The sequence below is a fragment of the Taudactylus pleione genome, unplaced genomic scaffold, assembly GCF_031769625.1.
Source record: "Taudactylus pleione unplaced genomic scaffold, aTauple2 ptg001023l, whole genome shotgun sequence".
NCBI lineage: Eukaryota > Metazoa > Chordata > Amphibia > Anura > Myobatrachidae > Taudactylus > Taudactylus pleione.
Window position 1 is genome coordinate 786000 of NW_028285424.1, and position 18164 is coordinate 804163.

Below are 18164 nucleotides of genomic sequence, written 5' to 3' on the forward strand. Positions count from 1 at the left end.
TAGCATAGGCTATTAGCGGCAGGTGTATTCTAACATAGGCTATTAGCGGCAGGTGTATTCTAGAATAGAATTATAGCGGCAGGTGTATTCTAGCATAGGCTATTAGCGGCAGGTGTATTCTAGCATAGGCTATTAGCGGCAGGTGTATTCTAGCATAGGCTATTAGCGGAAGGTGTATTCTAGCATAGGTTATTAGCGGCAGGTGTATTCTAGCATAGGCTATTAGCGGCAGGTGTATTCTAGCATAGGCTATTAGCGGCAGGTGTTTTCTAGCATAGGCTATTAGCGGCAGGTGTATTCTAGCATAGGCTATTAGCGGCCGGTGTATTCTAGTATAGGCTATTAGCGGCAGGTGTATTCTAGCATAGGCTATTAGCGGCCGGTGTATTCTAGCATAGGCTATTAGCGGCAGGTGTTTTCTAGCATAGGCTATTAGCGGCAGGTGTATTCTAGCATAGGCTATTAGCGGCAGGTGTATTCTAGCATAGGCTATTAGCGGCAGGTGTTTTCTAGCATAGGCTATTAGCGGCCGGTGTATTCTAGCATAGGCTATTAGCGGCCGGTGTATTCTAGCATAGGCTATTAGCGGCAGGTGTATTCTAGCATAGGCTATTAGCGGCAGGTGTTTTCTAGCATAGGCTATTAGCGGCAGGTGTATTCTAGCATAGGCTATTAGCGGCAGGTGTTTTCTAGCATAGGCTATTAGCGGCCGGTGTATTCTAGCATAGGCTATTAGCGGCCGGTGTATTCTAGCATAGGCTATTAGCGGCAGGTGTATTCTAGCATAGGCTATTAGCGGCCGGTGTATTCTAGCATAGGCTATTAGCGGCCGGTGTATTCTAGCATAGGCTATTAGCGGCCGGTGTATTGTAGCATAGGCTATTAGCGGCAGGTGTATTCTAGCATAGGCTATTAGCGGCAGGTGTTTTCTAGCATAGGCTATTAGCGGCAGGTGTATTCTAGCATAGGCTATTAGCGGCCGGTGTATTCTAGCATAGGCTATTAGCGGCCGGTGTATTCTAGCATAAGCTATTAGCGGCAGGTGTATTCTAGCATAGGCTATTAGCGGCAGGTGTATTCTAGCATAGGCTATTAGCGGCAGGTGTATTCTAGCATAGGCTATTAGCGGCAGGTGTTTTCTAGCATAGGCTATTAGCGGCAGGTGTATTCTAGCATAGGCTATTAGCGGCCGGTGTATTCTAGCATAGGCTATTAGCGGCCGGTGTATTCTAGCATAGGCTATTAGCGGCCGGTGTATTCTAGCATAGGCTATTAGCGGCAGGTGTATTCTAGCATAGGCTATTAGCGGCAGGTGTATTCTAGCATAGGCTATTAGCGGCAGGTGTATTCTAGCATAGGCTATTAGCGGCAGGTGTTTTCTAGCATAGGCTATTAGCGGCCGGTGTATTCTAGCATAGGCTATTAGCGGCAGGTGTATTCTAGCATAGGCTATTAGCGGCAGGTGTATTCTAGCATAGGCTATTAGCGGCCGGTGTATTCTAGCATAGGCTATTAGCGGCCGGTGTATTCTAGCATAGGCTATTAGCGGCCGGTGTATTCTAGCATAGGCTATTAGCGGCAGGTGTATTCTAGCATAGGCTATTAGCGGCAGGTGTATTCTAGCATAGGCTATTAGCGGCAGGTGTATTCTAGCATAGGCTATTAGCGGCCGGTGTATTCTAGCATAGGCTATTAGCGGCCGGTGTATTCTAGCATAGGCTATTAGCGGCAGGTGTATTCTAGCATAGGCTATTAGCGGCAGGTGTATTCTAGCATAGGCTATTAGCGGCAGGTGTTTTCTAGCATAGGCTATTAGCGGCAGGTGTATTCTAGCATAGGCTATTAGCGGCAGGTGTATTCTAGCATAGGCTATTAGCGGCAGGTGTATTCTAGCATAGGCTATTAGCGGCAGGTGTTTTCTAGCATAGGCTATTAGCGGCAGGTGTATTCTAGCATAGGCTATTAGCGGCAGGTGTTTTCTAGCATAGGCTATTAGCGGCAGGTGTATTCTAGCATAGGCTATTAGCGGCAGGTGTATTCTAGCATAGGCTATTAGCGGCAGGTGTATTCTAGCATAGGCTATTAGCGGCAGGTGTATTCTAGCATAGGCTATTAGCGGCCGGTGTATTCTAGCATAGGCTATTAGCGGCAGGTGTATTCTAGCATAGGCTATTAGCGGCAGGTGTATTCTAGCATAGGCTATTAGCGGCCGGTGTATTCTAGCATAGGCTATTAGCGGCAGGTGTATTCTAGCATAGGCTATTAGCGGCAGGTGTATTCTAGCATAGGCTATTAGCGGCAGGTGTTTTCTAGCATAGGCTATTAGCGGCAGGTGTATTCTAGCATAGGCTATTAGCGGCAGGTGTATTCTAGCATAGGCTATTAGCGGCAGGTGTATTCTAGCATAGGCTATTAGCGGCAGGTGTTTTCTAGCATAGGCTATTAGCGGCCGGTGTATTCTAGCATAGGCTATTAGCGGCAGGTGTATTCTAGCATAGGCTATTAGCGGCAGGTGTATTCTAGCATAGGCTATTAGCGGCAGGTGTATTCTAGCATAGGCTATTAGCGGCCGGTGTATTCTAGCATAGGCTATTAGCGGCAGGTGTATTCTAGCATAGGCTATTAGCGGCAGGTGTATTCTAGCATAGGCTATTAGCGGCAGGTGTTTTCTAGCATAGGCTATTAGCGGCAGGTGTATTCTAGCATAGGCTATTAGCGGCAGGTGTTTTCTAGCATAGGCTATTAGCGGCAGGTGTATTCTAGCATAGGCTATTAGCGGCAGGTGTATTCTAGCATAGGCTATTAGCGGCAGGTGTTTTCTAGCATAGGCTATTAGCGGCAGGTGTATTCTAGCATAGGCTATTAGCGGCAGGTGTTTTCTAGCATAGGCTATTAGCGGCAGGTGTATTCTAGCATAGGCTATTAGCGGCAGGTGTATTCTAGCATAGGCTATTAGCGGCAGGTGTATTCTAGCATAGGCTATTAGCGGCAGGTGTATTCTAGCATAGGCTATTAGCGGCCGGTGTATTCTAGCATAGGCTATTAGCGGCCGGTGTATTCTAGCATAGGCTATTAGCGGCAGGTGTATTCTAGCATAGGCTATTAGCGGCCGGTGTATTCTAGCATAGGCTATTAGCGGCAGGTGTATTCTAGCATAGGCTATTAGCGGCAGGTGTATTCTAGCATAGGCTATTAGCGGCAGGTGTATTCTAGCATAGGCTATTAGCGGCAGGTGTTTTCTAGCATAGGCTATTAGCGGCAGGTGTTTTCTAGCATAGGCTATTAGCGGCAGGTGTTTTCTAGCATAGGCTATTAGCGGCAGGTGTTTTCTAGCATAGGCTATTAGCGGCAGGTGTATTCTAGCATAGGCTATTAGCGGCAGGTGTATTCTAGCATAGGCTATTAGCGGCCGGTGTATTCTAGCATAGGCTATTAGCGGCCGGTGTATTCTAGCATAGGCTATTAGCGGCCGGTGTATTCTAGCATAGGCTATTAGCGGCCGGTGTATTCTAGCATAGGCTATTAGCGGCCGGTGTATTCTAGCATAGGCTATTAGCGGCCGGTGTATTCTAGCATAGGCTATTAGCGGCCGGTGTATTCTAGCATAGGCTATTAGCGGCTGGTGCTTTTTTTGCAGAATTTAAAAAAAATTAGTTTAGGGACTTAAAAATATGCTGGTACCCATTTTCATGTACCCCAAATTTGATGGGACCACTTTTAAAAACTAAAAAAAAAAGCTGCATCCCTTCTTCAATGTTGGGAAAAAAAAACACCTGCCACGGCTATTTAAAAATGCACATTCTGCAGGGCTAAACGGGGGTACCCAGAGTGAACCCCCAAGTCTGGACATCTTTAGGGGGGTCCTAGGAACAAAACCCAAAAATTGACATGACTTTTCGCTGATCCAGGTTTCGCCGGTTCCCGATTTCGCCTACTTTGGAATTGAATACGGGGTATAGCAGGCTCGCTCGCAATACTTTTCCACCTATTCAATTTGGGAGTGAAAACTGGACCCGGCGAATTGGGATCTACGAAAACCCCCCTAAAGATGTCCAGACATGGGGGATCACTATGGGTACCCCCGTTTTTGCCTGCTGAAGAAAGTCGGGGTTTTTAAATAGCCGCGGCAGGTGTTTTCCCCGACATTGAAGAAGTGATGCAGAAGAGCACTTAGGTTTTTTTTTTTTCATTTTTTTAAGTGGGGTACATGAAAATGGGTACTAGCATATTTTTAAGTCCCTAAAGTCATTTTTAAAAATTCTGCAAAAATGCACCTGCTGCTAATAGCCTATGCTAGAAAACACCTGCCGCATACTTACAGAACACCCCTGAGCCTATTGCGCTATTTTTAAACACTGTTTCCCCCTTTTTTTTCCCATCCCAAATTTTTTAATTTTTTTTTTACTTTTTTTGACACAGTTTAGTTTTAAATCGCATTCCCAGGGGTGGAGGCTATTTTTTTTAAGCCTGCACCCCTAAACCCCAATTCTGCACTTTTTTTCGCCATGGTGAAAAGTTATCCCCATTTTTTTTCAAAGACTTTTCGAACCTGCGAAAAGTCTTTGAAATTACGTGGTTCTGACTTTTCGCAGCCTAATTGAATACCCCCCTAAAGTCTTCTCCCTGTACAGACCACCTTCTCTCTCCCAGGTGCCGTGGAAAAGTATTAAGCTGCATACACACGTAAAGTTTTCTGTCCAACCATCCAACTAGCTGATTGGTTGGAATAAAAACCTGGTAATGTATGACAGCAAATGACAATCAGCAATTTGCTCCCAAACGCCGGAAAATGGACAAAAACTGTTGTTTGAACAAATTGTTTAGATCAAACATTTAACGAACTTGTCTGACGCCATTTTCATCTGTTTTCTGGCATTTAGGAGGAAATTGCTGATCATCAGTTACTCCCATACGTTACCAGATTCTCATTCCAACCAATCACCTAGTTGGCTGGTTGGACAGATAATCTTTACGTGTGTACCCAGATTTAGGAGGGACAGCTTCTCTGACAGCAGCTGATTGGCCATGATAGGCTTCAATATCTATCTTCTCTTTCCCTGATCTTGGCACGTTAATATATTACTCCAGTTATTACTTGCCATTAACCTTTGAATAGCTGTCCAGTGTCTGTTGTCCAGCATTGCGTTACCCGGTATAGTGTCCTGTCCAATTATAAACCTCGGCAAGTCTCTATTACTTTCTGTACATCTGAAGATCTGGGGCCATCTGAGTAGCAGAAAGCGTGCCTAGCTGTATGGTAAAGGTGTACACTTACTGCCCTGACCTACACCCTATACCAGCGTTGGCTAACCTTGACACTCCAGCTGTTATGGAACTACATAACCCAGCATGCACTGCTAAAGTTTTGCTATTAGGGCATGCTAAAACTGTGGCAGGGCATGCTGGGATATATAGTTCCACAACAGCTGGAGTGTCAAGGTTAGCCAACACTGCCCTATACCCTCCTCCCCATGGTATATTAGTGGCTCTGAGCCTGAACACTGCACCCATCAGCTTGTGTACAGGTTCAGTCAGTGCTGAATACCGCATATATACAGTATTGTTCTGTTTCGTACTATTATGTCTGTATTGTACCTTTGTATGCACTTTATGTCCTGCTGAGATTGTTTTGTCCTTTTGTATGCACTTTGTGCAGCTCTGCAAACCGTATGGTGCCATATATATATATATATATATATATATATATATATAAAGGATAATAATTGCTGCCCCCTTAGAGAACTAAGGGAATGGCTCTTACAAGCTACGTTGTACTGATCTCAGGAGAGCAAGGTTTGATAAATGCCCCAATCCAAATATTTTCAATAGTTTTCAAGATAAAACCACTTAGATAATAGGCCCCCAAGTTTTAAGGTGCGTACACACTACACGATATGCTCCCTCGTGCAGTGTTGTCCCCGGCAGGGTGTGCTCAATGTCGTTCATGACATTGAGCACAGCCGCTGAACGATATCATTAATGATATCGTTCAGCGCCGGGCTCTCTCCCCCATTCCCCAACATGCAGCAACCTGACGAGGTCGTCAGATTGTGCTGCATGTTCAGGCGATGGACAATGTCGGAAACGACCAGCGGGAGTGCGCATCGCTGGTCGTTTCCAACATAAAAGTGCACGATTACTGAGCGATTGCACGATTACGATGTCGCAATTGTGCAATCGCTCAGTAATATCGCCCAGTGTGTACCCACCATCAATGCTTGTAATGCGCTTACATGCTGTGCGCCGACGTATCGTTGCTCCATCAGACGCGGTCACATGTACGAGGACCTAGATACTGTAAATACCAGACCTTAGGCGCGGTTCTAGGTTTTGTATATGTGACCTGTGTTTGGGCGCACTGCGACCCTCGTTATCCGCTGACTATAGAATACTCTCCACTTGCCATAGACCTATTGAGTTGATCGGTCGGATTGACCTTGTGTGCCTCCATATGCCAGTCTTGTCTGATAGGAACTGGTATTGGGTAACAGCTGTGGCCCTGTGCTGAAGGCATGGGGGTGAACACCCTGAGATATATGAGAATGGCGGCTCCTATAGGTGATCACCACAACCTTCCTGGCCATTGCCGCTGATCCCCAGGGGGCTGTCAGACATCACAATACCCCATTGATGTAGTTTATCCTGTGTCCCTGGCTTGGCTGTAACACAGCAGATCGTGTGTATCCCGCTGGCTCAGACATCACTGGACGCAGTTCTGTTCCCGTCCCCCAGGCCAATAAGTAGGGATCAGTACACTCACACATTGGAAGTGACCGCACCAGACGCTTATTACTTAATGAGGCGAAGGCTGTGTGACAGAGACGGCTCCACTCGCAGCTACTAACAGCAGTGACAAATGATATCAGCTCAGAGGTAATACATATACGCTGGAGCGCAGCCGTACTGCATAACCCAACAGGGCAGTGCAGCCACGCCGGCCTTAATGTTCATTAAATGTGGTCCCGGGTGTCTCTGTGTAAGGTGATTTACGTTGGATAATAATGGCTATATATCAATGGCGCGGTGATGATACAGAGGTTTCTCCCTGTTGAAAATATAATTTAAAATGAGCAGAGTGAGGCTCTGTGTCGTCATTGTGGAACGCAGAATAAACGCCCATATTGTGCGCATGTGGCCACAATAATACGTCTGCGCTGGAGATGCACACTCAGGGCCCGACATAGAGTTGTACGGAAAATCCGCATTGCCAGACGCAATGAGCTTGACTCAGAGCTGGACACAGAAGCGTGTAGTGGCGGTCGCCCGTGTGCGACTCCATGCAAATGCCGCTAGGTGTACAACCATTGCGTCCGAATGCACAAGTATTTTAAGGTGCATGCTGGTGTCAGACCAGGCCCATGAAATAGTGCGTGCACCACTAGCACCTGTTCATCACTGAAGGGGTGTGGCTAGCTGTCTGGGGGGTGTGGCCATCCATCAGCCAGCAGTGACATAACTAGGGGTGGGTCGAGCGGACCGCAGCACGTGGGGGATGTGCTTGTTTTAGCAGCTAATAAGAGTCAGACAGACTCTCATTGGCTGCTGCGCCCTCTGTTGGAGCCGGGCTGGAGCTCACGCATGAGCTCCGCCTTCCAGCTCCCGCAGTGGGTGATGGGAGAGACGTCATGCCGAGCGGGAGGACGGAGGAGCTGACGGCGGCGGGCGCAGGAGTGGGGATTCAGGTATAAGGGGCACTACTGCAGTGGGCATTGCAAGAAGGACACTACAACTGGGGGCATTACGGTGCATATGGAATGGAAAGGAATGTTCCCATAGTGACGAGAATTATTTTTCAGTGGCCACTCCCACTTTTTTCTGCCGGTCGCACGTACGTTTTTGGGGGAGGGGCTCCGTTTTTTAACTTGCCCTGGGCTCCTAGTTACGTCACTGACAGCCAGTCATTAGAGGGGGGATGTGTCCAGCCTACAGAGGACACGTGCAGGACGATAGTGTACGTGGTGGATAAACCGATGTTCCCTTCCTGTAATGGCCTGCACAAGCATACTGACAGTATATTATTCACTTATACATTTGTTGTAGGTACAGAAAGTTGTACTTAGATATTATGTAATATACAAACTGTATATGAATATAAAATGTATTTATAATATTATATATGAGTACAGTAAATTATTTTTCTAGTTTTTTATATTTGTTGCCTTAGGTTGTAAAATGTATCCTGTATAAATGTCTCTAGGATTATTTATGCACTTGTACTATAAATGTAGTATTAATTAGGTTTATTAGCTCAGTTGATTAGATACCCCTATAGTGCTGACCGTCTATTCTCTAATCCTCACCCCATATTCTCCCTCTCTCACTTCTCTACAAAATGCCCTCTCCTCACAGAACACCCTCTCTCCACTCCCCCTGCTGAACCCCGTCCCCCTGCTGAACCCCCTTACCCTACCCCACACCCCCTGCTGACCCGTTCTTGACCCCTCCCCCCCCGCACTCCTTGGTAGAGTGTTGCCAGTAGTAACCGCAATGCTCCATTCTTCTGCTCTCTGCTGTTTATCTGGCTTTTTTGCTACAGCTAGATAGAGCCCAGCCTTATATACCGCCATAGTAAGAAAAGTGCAGTGTGAAACTGTTTGTTTATTATATATGTACCTCACTTTTTATTTTCATTCTTTATATGCAGCAGTAGCTGCTCCTAACTATCTCTTTCACACTGCACTTTTCTTACTATGGCGGTACCCTGGGGTGGCTTAGCTGGGCTAGTTTGGGGGTGTCCTATGCTCTGGATTTGAACCCTAGTATGTTAGGGACCTACCCTACAGAGGTTACCTGGATATAGTGGGTAGGCCCATAACCTTGGCCAAGATTATGCTAAAAACCTCTATTGATTGCAAAATTTTATTGCATTTATATATATTATTAATAATTTGGAGTTGTGCACCTGAGATTTGTCTGTTTTTGTGCCTGCAATTTTTCTCATCAGGTAGCACCTCCCATTATATATATATTCAGGGTGTGCAGTCCAGAAATCTTTTCTATATACTCTCCTCCGCAGGCCCCTCCTCTGCAGGCCCCTCCTCCTCAGGCCCCTCCTCTGCAGGCCCCTCCTCCTCAGGCCCCTCCTCCTCAGGCCTCTCCTTTATTTCATGTAGCCCTTTTCCGTTCTTCTATCCCATGTTTGCAAATGTATTTGTGCAAATCTGTTTTTAATCTTGTGGGGGAAAAAAGTGTTGGTTTCTAATTGTTTTAGTTGCTATTATTCCAAGACGTAGCAATGAAAGTTTAGTTGTTGCAGAACTTGTGCATTCGCCAACCTGCTTCTCTCCTAACCCCCCCCCCCACCCCATTTACCAGGTTGTCCTGATCAGACCTGGAAATTAATCCCTGGGGGTGTCAGGCCCATGAGAAGGGTACATCTCCCTCCCCTGGGACATCAGGCTTTCTGCTGGATAGCACTGGGGGTCATTCTGGCACTCATGGTGGATCATTTATGCCGCCAAAGACCAGCTTATAGTAAGCTCTGTGCAGGAGTATTATCACCACCTGTTACCTCAGTGTGTGCAGATCCCTCAGGCCAGGCATTAAGGATATCACGCCTTCCTGGCTTCAGGTGACAGCGGCCTTATCTGGCTATAAGCCTGGGCTCCCAACAAGTAGATGTGGACTCGCTTCCCTATTCGGCTAAGAATCAATAAGCCTCTTAAAGATACGAGGATGTGTGGCAGACATATACTGAATTATGGCAGCATGCAGTATCTAACTCCTAGGTACACAGAGCTCTCCTGACATGTAAGGATAGTCAGAGGACTGTACAGTTAGCTTACCTCTACCAATATGTTTTGGGCTTAGTTCCTCGTTGAATTCTGTATTACAATTACTTTTAAAATAACATTTTTATATTGTGGAAGTTTTCCTGTGATGATATTATAGACTGACAGCTGTGATCTCTCCTAGGGATTCTGTTCTGCTCCGGAAACGGATAGAATGCAGCGGACTCACCCCATCCGAGCTGTTGGGTCAGAAGATGAGCAGCCTGGCAGCGCCACTACCCCCAGACAAACAAGGTCAGTTTCTGGCTGGCAGAGGGCAGCAGATCGCTCAGCTGTATAGTGCCAGTCTATATACTGCCACGGCAGAAATCACACAGCAACAATAATGCTTTAGCATAGCAGCCAGCACACAGCGTCTCTGCAAGTTCTGGCTCCGCAATATCAGAATCATATTACAGGACAGGGGTCCCCGCGGTTTAGGCTCTGCAGAACCGTCCTGCCACTGTAACTACTATATGACATTCTCTCCCCTGTATCATTTCAGTTGTTATGGTGAGAAGCCTAGCAGGGACCACCACAAAAACAGACATAATATGTACAGTCAGGTCCATAAATATTGGGACATTGACAGAATTTTCATATTTTGGCCTCTATTCACCACCACAATGGCTTTGAAATGAAACAAACAAGATGTGCTTTACCTGCAGACTTTCAGATTTAATTTGAGGGTAATTACATCCAAATCAGGTGAACGGTGTAGGAATTACAACAGTTTCTATATGTGCCTCCAACTTTTTAAGGGGCCAAAAGTAATGGGACTATCAACACAAAAGCTATTTCATGGACAGATGTGGGCTATTCCCTCGTTATTTCATTATCAACTAAGCAGGTAAAAGGTCTGGAGTTGATTCTAGGTGTGACATTTGCATTTGGAATCAGTTGCTGTTGACTCTCAATATGAGATCCAAAGAGCTGTCACTATCAGTGAAGCAAGTCATCATTAGGCTGAAATATCAAAACAAACCCATCAGAGAGATAGCTAAAACATTAGGTGTGGCCAAATCAACTGTTTGGGACATTCTTAAAAAGAAAGAACGTACCGGAGAGGTCAGCAACACCAAAAGACCTGGAAGACCACGGAAAACAACTGTGGTGGATAACAAAAGAATGATTTCCCTGGGGAAGAAAAACCCCTTCACAACAGTTGGCCAAATCAAGAACACTCTCCAGGTGGTAGGTGTATATGTGTCAAAGTCAACAATCAAGATAAGACTTCACAAGAGTGGATATAGAGGGTTCACCACAAGATGCAAACTATTGGTGAGCCACAAAAACAGGAAGAGCAGATTAGAGTTTGCCAAACAACATCTAAAAAAGCCATTACAGTTCTGGAACAACATCCTATGGACAGATGAGACAAAGATCAACTTGTACCAAAGTGATGGGAAGAGAAGAGTATGGAGAAGGAAAGGAACTGCTCATGATCCAAAACATACCACCTCATCAGTGAAGCATGGTGGTCGTGGTGTCATGGCGTGGGCATGTATGGCTGCCAATGGAACTGGTTCCCTTGTATTTATTGATGATGTGACTGCTGACAAAAGCAGCAGAATTAATTCTGAAGTGTTTTGGGCAATATTATATGCTCATATTCAGTCAAATGCTTCAGAACTCATTGGACGGCGCTTCACAGTGCAGATGGACAATGATCCGAAGCATACTGCAAAAGCAACCAAAGAGTTTTTTAAGGCTAAAAAGTGGAATGTTATGCAATGGCCAAGTCAATCCCCTGACCTGAATCCGATTGAGCATGCATTTCACTTGATGAAGACAAAACTGAAGGGAAAATGCCCCAAGAACAAGCAGGAACTGAAGACATTTGCAGTAGAGGCCTGGCAGAGGATCACCAGGGATGAAACCCAGCGTCTGGTGATGTCTATGCGTTCCAGACTTCAGGCTGTAATTGCCTGCAAAGGATTTGCAACAAAGTATTAATAAGTGAAAGTTAGATTTAGGATTGTTTAGTTTGTCCCATTACTTTTGGCCCCTTATAAAGTGGGAGGCACATATAGAAACCGTTGTAATTCCTACACCGTTCACCTGATTTGGATGTAATTACCCTCAAATGAAATCTGAAAGTCTGCAGGTAAATCACATCTTGTTTGTTTCATTTCAAAGCCATTATGGTGGTGAATAGAGGCCAAAATATGACAATTCTGTCAATGTCCCAATATTTATGCACCTGACTGTTGTATATACTCATTTATTATTATTATCATACTGACGATAATGAGCAATGTCTATAAGTAAGGAAAGTGATGAGGGAGCTGGCTTTATTTCAGCTGTATATTCTGGATTTTATGTCTTACATTACATTGTATCATCACATAATATATCATTATAATCAGCCCACGCTCCAGACGGTCACACTGCTGCCTTAACAGCTCCCAGGAGCATCCTCAGGATGCTAAGGGCATTGCTGTAACCACTGGCAACTGTGGCCCCGCCCCCATGTGACATCACGCGGAGGGGGCACGGCCTAAACCAGGCCCGCAAATAATGTTATATATATATATCAAAATGGCCCTCGGCAGAAAAAAAGGTTCCCCAACCCTGGAATAGATGAAGAGGATGGTCTGGTCCCAGAGACTGGCAGGCAGGTAGAGAGCCACACACCAGCCCTATTAGCAGGGTGGGGAACGGGGGAGAGAAGAGTGAGGCTTCAAGTGAGAAGGGTCCAGAACACGATTACTGACAGGAGAGGGATCCGACGCTCCAGGATCACTGACTCAGACATGGAGGAGGTAAGTTACAAAGAGTAAAATGTCCGTTCACACCACAATTTGGGAAAATCCGCATAGATTCTAACCAAGGCCAATAGGTTTGCAGAATATGATAGCGGCATTTACAGATGAGCAAAAGCTCCTATTTACTAACAGTCTGCAAAGAGCAGAGGTGTGTAATAACCCACAGGAGCCAATCACATTTCAGCTTTCATCATGCTGACTACACAGGACTGCAGCTAGACGATTGGTTGTCCTGGGTTATGACGCATCGGTGCCCTTCTCTCAGTCTTTGTAAATAAGCCAGTGTTATTGTAGGTGTGACTAGGGCTGTGCGGGTGTGGCCAGTGTTATTGTAGGTGTGACTAGTGCTGTGTGGATGTGGCCAGTGTTATTGTAGGTGTGACTAGTGCTGTGTGGGTGTGGCCAGTGTTATTGTAGGTGTGACTAGGGCTGTGCGGGTGTGGCCAGTGTTATTGTAGGTGTGACTAGTGCTGTGCGGGTGTGGCCAGTGTTATTGTAGGTGTGACTAGGGCTGTGCGGGTGTGGCCAGTGTTATTGTAGGTGTGACTAGGGCTGTGCGGGTGTGGCCAGTGTTATTGTAGGTGTGACTAGTGCTGTGTGGGTGTGGCCAGTGTTATTGTAGGTGTGACTAGGGCTGTGCGGGTGTGGCCAGTGTTATTGTAGGTGTGACTAGTGCTGTGTGGGTGTGGCCAGTGTTATTGTAGGTGTGACTAGGGCTGTGCGGGTGTGGCCAGTGTTATTGTAGGTGTGACTAGGGCTGTGTGGGTGTGGCCAGTGTTATTGTAGGTGTGACTAGTGCTGTGTGGATGTGGCCAGTGTTATTGTAGGTGTGACTAGTGCTGTGTGGGTGTGGCCAGTGTTATTGTAGGTGTGACTAGGGCTGTGTGGGTGTGGCCAGTGTTATTGTAGGTGTGACTAGGGCTGTGCGGGTGTGGCCAGTGTTATTGTAGGTGTGACTAGTGCTGTGTGGATGTGGCCAGTGTTATTGTAGGTGTGACTAGTGCTGTGTGGGTGTGGCCAGTGTTATTGTAGGTGTGACTAGGGCTGTGTGGGTGTGGCCAGTGTTATTGTAGGTGTGACTAGTGCTGTGCGGGTGTGGCCAGTGTTATTGTAGGTGTGACTAGGGCTGTGCGGGTGTGGCCAGTGTTATTGTAGGTGTGACTAGGGCTGTGCGGGTGTGGCCAGTGTTATTGTAGGTGTGACTAGGGCTGTGCGGGTGTGGCCAGTGTTATTGTAGGTGTGACTAGGGCTGTGCGGGTGTGGCCAGTGTTAATGTAGGTGTGACTAGGGCTGTGCGGGTGTGGCCAGTGTTATTGTAGGTGTGACTAGGGCTGTGCTCACCAGTGTTATTGTAGGTGTGACTAGGGCTGTGCAGGTGTGGCCAGTGTTATTGTAGGTGTGACTAGGGCTGTGCGGGTGTGGCCAGTGTTATTGTAGGTGTGACTAGGGCTGTGCGGGTGTGGCCAGTGTTATTGTAGGTGTGACTAGGGCTGTGTGGATGTGGCCAGTGTTATTGTAGGTGTGACTAGTGCTGTGTGGATGTGGCCAGTGTTATTGTAGGTGTGACTAGGGCTGTGTGGGTGTGGCCAGTGTTATTGTAGGTGTGACTAGGGCTGTGTGGGTGTGGCCAGTGTTATTGTAGGTGTGACTAGGGCTGTGCGGGTGTGGCCAGTGTTATTGTAGGTGTGACTAGGGCTGTGCGGGTGTGGCCAGTGTTATTGTAGGTGTGACTAGGGCTGTGCGGGTGTGGCCAGTGTTATTGTAGGTGTGACTAGGGCTGTGCGGGTGTGGCCAGTGTTATTGTAGGTGTGACTAGGGCTGTGCGGGTGTGGCCAGTGTTATTGTAGGTGTGACTAGGGCTGTGCGGGTGTGGCCAGTGTTATTGTAGGTGTGACTAGGGCTGTGCGGGTGTGGCCAGTGTTATTGTAGGTGTGACTAGGGCTGTGCGGGTGTGGCCAGTGTTATTGTAGGTGTGACTAGGGCTGTGCGGGTGTGGCCAGTGTTATTGTAGGTGTGACTAGGGCTGTGCGGGTGTGGCCAGTGTTATTGTAGGTGTGACTAGGGCTGTGCGGGTGTGGCCAGTGTTATTGTAGGTGTGACTAGGGCTGTGTGGATGTGGCCAGTGTTATTGTAGGTGTGACTAGTGCTGTGTGGATGTGGCCAGTGTTATTGTAGGTGTGACTAGGGCTGTGTGGGTGTGGCCAGTGTTATTGTAGGTGTGACTAGGGCTGTGCGGGTGTGGCCAGTGTTATTGTAGGTGTGACTAGGGCTGTGCGGGTGTGGCCAGTGTTATTGTAGGTGTGACTAGGGCTGTGCGGGTGTGGCCAGTGTTATTGTAGGTGTGACTAGGGCTGTGCGGGTGTGGCCAGTGTTATTGTAGGTGTGACTAGGGCTGTGCGGGTGTGGCCAGTGTTATTGTAGGTGTGACTAGGGCTGTGCGGGTGTGGCCAGTGTTATTGTAGGTGTGACTAGTGCTGTGCGGGTGTGGCCAGTGTTATTGTAGGTGTGACTAGGGCTGTGCGGGTGTGGCCAGTGTTATTGTAGGTGTGACTAGGGCTGTGCGGGTGTGGCCAGTGTTATTGTAGGTGTGACTAGGGCTGTGCGGGTGTGGCCAGTGTTATTGTAGGTGTGACTAGGGCTGTGCGGGTGTGGCCAGTGTTATTGTAGGTGTGACTAGGGCTGTGCGGGTGTGGCCAGTGTTATTGTAGGTGTGACTAGTGCTGTGTGGATGTGGCCAGTGTTATTGTAGGTGTGACTAGGGCTGTGCGGGTGTGGCCAGTGTTATTGTAGGTGTGACTAGGGCTGTGCGGGTGTGGCCAGTGTTATTGTAGGTGTGACTAGGGCTGTGTGGGTGTGGCCAGTGTTATTGTAGGTGTGACTACTGTGTGGTTGTGGCCAGTGTTATTGTAGGTGTGACTAGGGCTGTGCGGGTGTGGCCAGTGTTATTGTAGGTGTGACTAGGGCTGTGCAGGTGTGGCCAGTGTTATTGTAGGTGTGACTAGGGCTGTGCAGGTGTGGCCAGTGTTATTGTAGGTGTGACTAGGGCTGTGCGGGTGTGGCCAGTGTTATTGTAGGTGTGACTAGGGCTGTGCAGGTGTGGCCAGTGTTATTGTAGGTGTGACTAGGGCTGTGCGGGTGTGGCCAGTGTTATTGTAGGGGTGACTAGGGCTGTGTGGGTGTGGCCAGTGTTATTGTAGGTGTGACTACTGTGTGGTTGTGGCCAGTGTTATTGTAGGTGTGACTAGGGCTGTGCGGGTGTGGCCAGTGTTATTGTAGGTGTGACTAGGGCTGTGCAGGTGTGGCCAGTGTTATTGTAGGTGTGACTAGGGCTGTGCGGGTGTGGCCAGTGTTATTGTAGGTGTGACTAGGGCTGTGCGGGTGTGGCCAGTGTTATTGTAGGTGTGACTAGGGCTGTGTGGGTGTGGCCAGTGTTATTGTAGGTGTGACTAGGGCTGTGTGGGTGTGGCCAGTGTTATTGTAGGTGTGACTAGGGCTGTGCGGGTGTATGCATTACACTGGTAGCCTCAATGTCTCCCTAAATAAAGAATGGCGTTATTTTGTGAGGAAAATAGAAATACAATTGTACTACTTCTGCTTTATGGCCGACAGTGTGACACCTGGGTGGCTGGTCATTATCATGCTGTCATGATGATGGGCCTATTTTTATGTGGAGGCCTGGGGCTGTGATCCCATCCGCACCATTGTTAATCTGTTCCTTGCGTGCAGGGTAAATACTTGCAGCTTCTGCAGGTAGCCCACTAATGCTGGACAGCTTTATCATTACACTGCATTATAGACCTGAGCTAGGACACGTCCCTCCCTAATCTAAGGCTGGGTCCTCAGAACGATGTGTATCCCAGCTGACCCGCGGCCTGATGGAATGATATAGCGGGCAGCCGTACACACTGCACGATCCGGGTTAATGACCTCATGATATAGCCTTCCACCCTCCACGTAACTACATGCTGCCGCCAGCGACGTCTTCCCATCTGGTTCAGCGCAGCCGATGGGACGAGGTCACTGAGGACGTAGGTTCATGTGCGATTGTGCGCACACACAAGACGATATGGACGATATGTCATTATGATCCGCGTCGGCACGGTATATTGTCCAATATATCTTCTAATGTGCACCCGGCCTTACACTCTCCGCACATCTTACATCTACCCCCGCGCAGTGCAGCGCAACGCGGCGTTACCCAGGGGCACAGTTACTTATTTACTCCCAACTCAGAACCCGCCCCTTAGACAGGTGCACGCTATTCAAACGCAATGCCGATATTTACGTAGACGTGATTATTTGTCACTGCGCATGATGCATGTGATACACAGCGCTCAATGATTCCATGTGATTGGGAGAGACGGTATCAGAAATGGGGCGGCAAAGTGATGGGCGTATCTGGATAGTGCCTGGGAGGGGGCCTGAAGTGAACACAAAAAAGCGGGTGAGTTATGGGAGTGTCAGTGATAGCAGCTGCGTTCCCAATCGCAGAGCCACAGCGGTCATGCTCAGACGCAGCAGCCTCCACCTCTGTGTCAGTGCCGCACCTCCGCCTCTGGGTCAGTGCCGCGCCTCCGCAAACAGACGCAGCAGCCTCCTCCTTTGTGTCAGTACGACACCTCCGCAAACAGATGCAGCAGCCTCCGCCTCTGTGTCAGTGCTGCGCCTCCACAAACAGACGCAGCAGCTTCCGCCTCTGTATCAGTGCCGCGCCTCCGCAAACAGACGCAACAGCCTCCATCTCTATGTCAGTGCCGCGCCTCCACAAACAGATGCAGCAGCCTCCTTCTCTGTGTCAGTGCCGCGCCTCCGCAAACAGATGCAGCAGCCTCCTTCTCTGTGTCAGTGCCACGCCTCCGCAAACAGACGCAGCAGCCTCCGCCTCTGTGTCATTGCCGCGCCTCCACAAACAGACGCAGCAGCCTCCTTCTCTGTGTCAGTGCCGTGCCTCCTCCTCTGTGTCAGTGCCGCGCCTCCGCAAACAGAGGCAGCAGCCTCCTCCTCTGTGTCAGTGCCGCGCCTCGGCAAACAGATGCAGCAGCCTCCTTCTGTGTGTCAGTGCCGCGCCTCCGCAAACAGACGCAGCAGCCTCCGCCTCTGTGTCATTGCCGCGCCTCTGCAAACAGAGGCAGCAGCCTCCTCCTCTATGTCAGTACGACACCTCCGCAAACAGAAGAAGCAGCCTCCGCCTCTGTCAGTGCCGCGCCTCCGCAAACAGACGCAGCAGCCTACTCCTCTGTGTCAGTGCCACGCCTCCGCAAACAGATGCAGCATCCTCTGCCTCTGTGTCAGTGCCGCGCATCCGCAAACAGATGCAGCAGCCTCCTTCTCTGTTTCAGTGCCGCGCCTCCGCAAACAGACGCAGCAGCCTCCGCCTCTGTGTCATTGTCGCGCCTCCACAAAAAGATGCAGCAGCCTCCTTCTCTGTGTCAGTGCCGTGCCTCCGCAAACAGACGGAGCAGCCTCCTCCTCTGTGTCAGTGCCGCGCCTCCGCAAACAGATGCAGCATCCTCCGCCTCTGTGTCAGTACCGCGCCTCCGCAAACAGACGCAACAGCCTCCATCTCTATGTCAGTGCCGCGCCTCCGCAAACAGATGCAGCAGCCTCCTTCTCTGTGTCAGTGCCG

The 18164-nt window shown here is 48.5% G+C and overlaps 1 protein-coding gene across 4 annotated transcripts in view; it reads left to right on the forward strand.

The window, feature by feature from the left end:
- PDE2A (phosphodiesterase 2A) overlaps positions 1 to 18164 on the forward strand; it is a 794043-nt gene that overhangs the window by 495541 nt on the left and 280338 nt on the right. For all 4 annotated transcript variants that reach the window (XM_088461174.1, XM_088461173.1, XM_088461172.1 and 1 more), the window contains one exon: positions 9916 to 10025. In XM_088461174.1, the coding sequence (XP_088317300.1) occupies positions 9916 to 10025 (110 nt within the window). The remainder of the gene's footprint in view (positions 1 to 9915; positions 10026 to 18164) is intronic.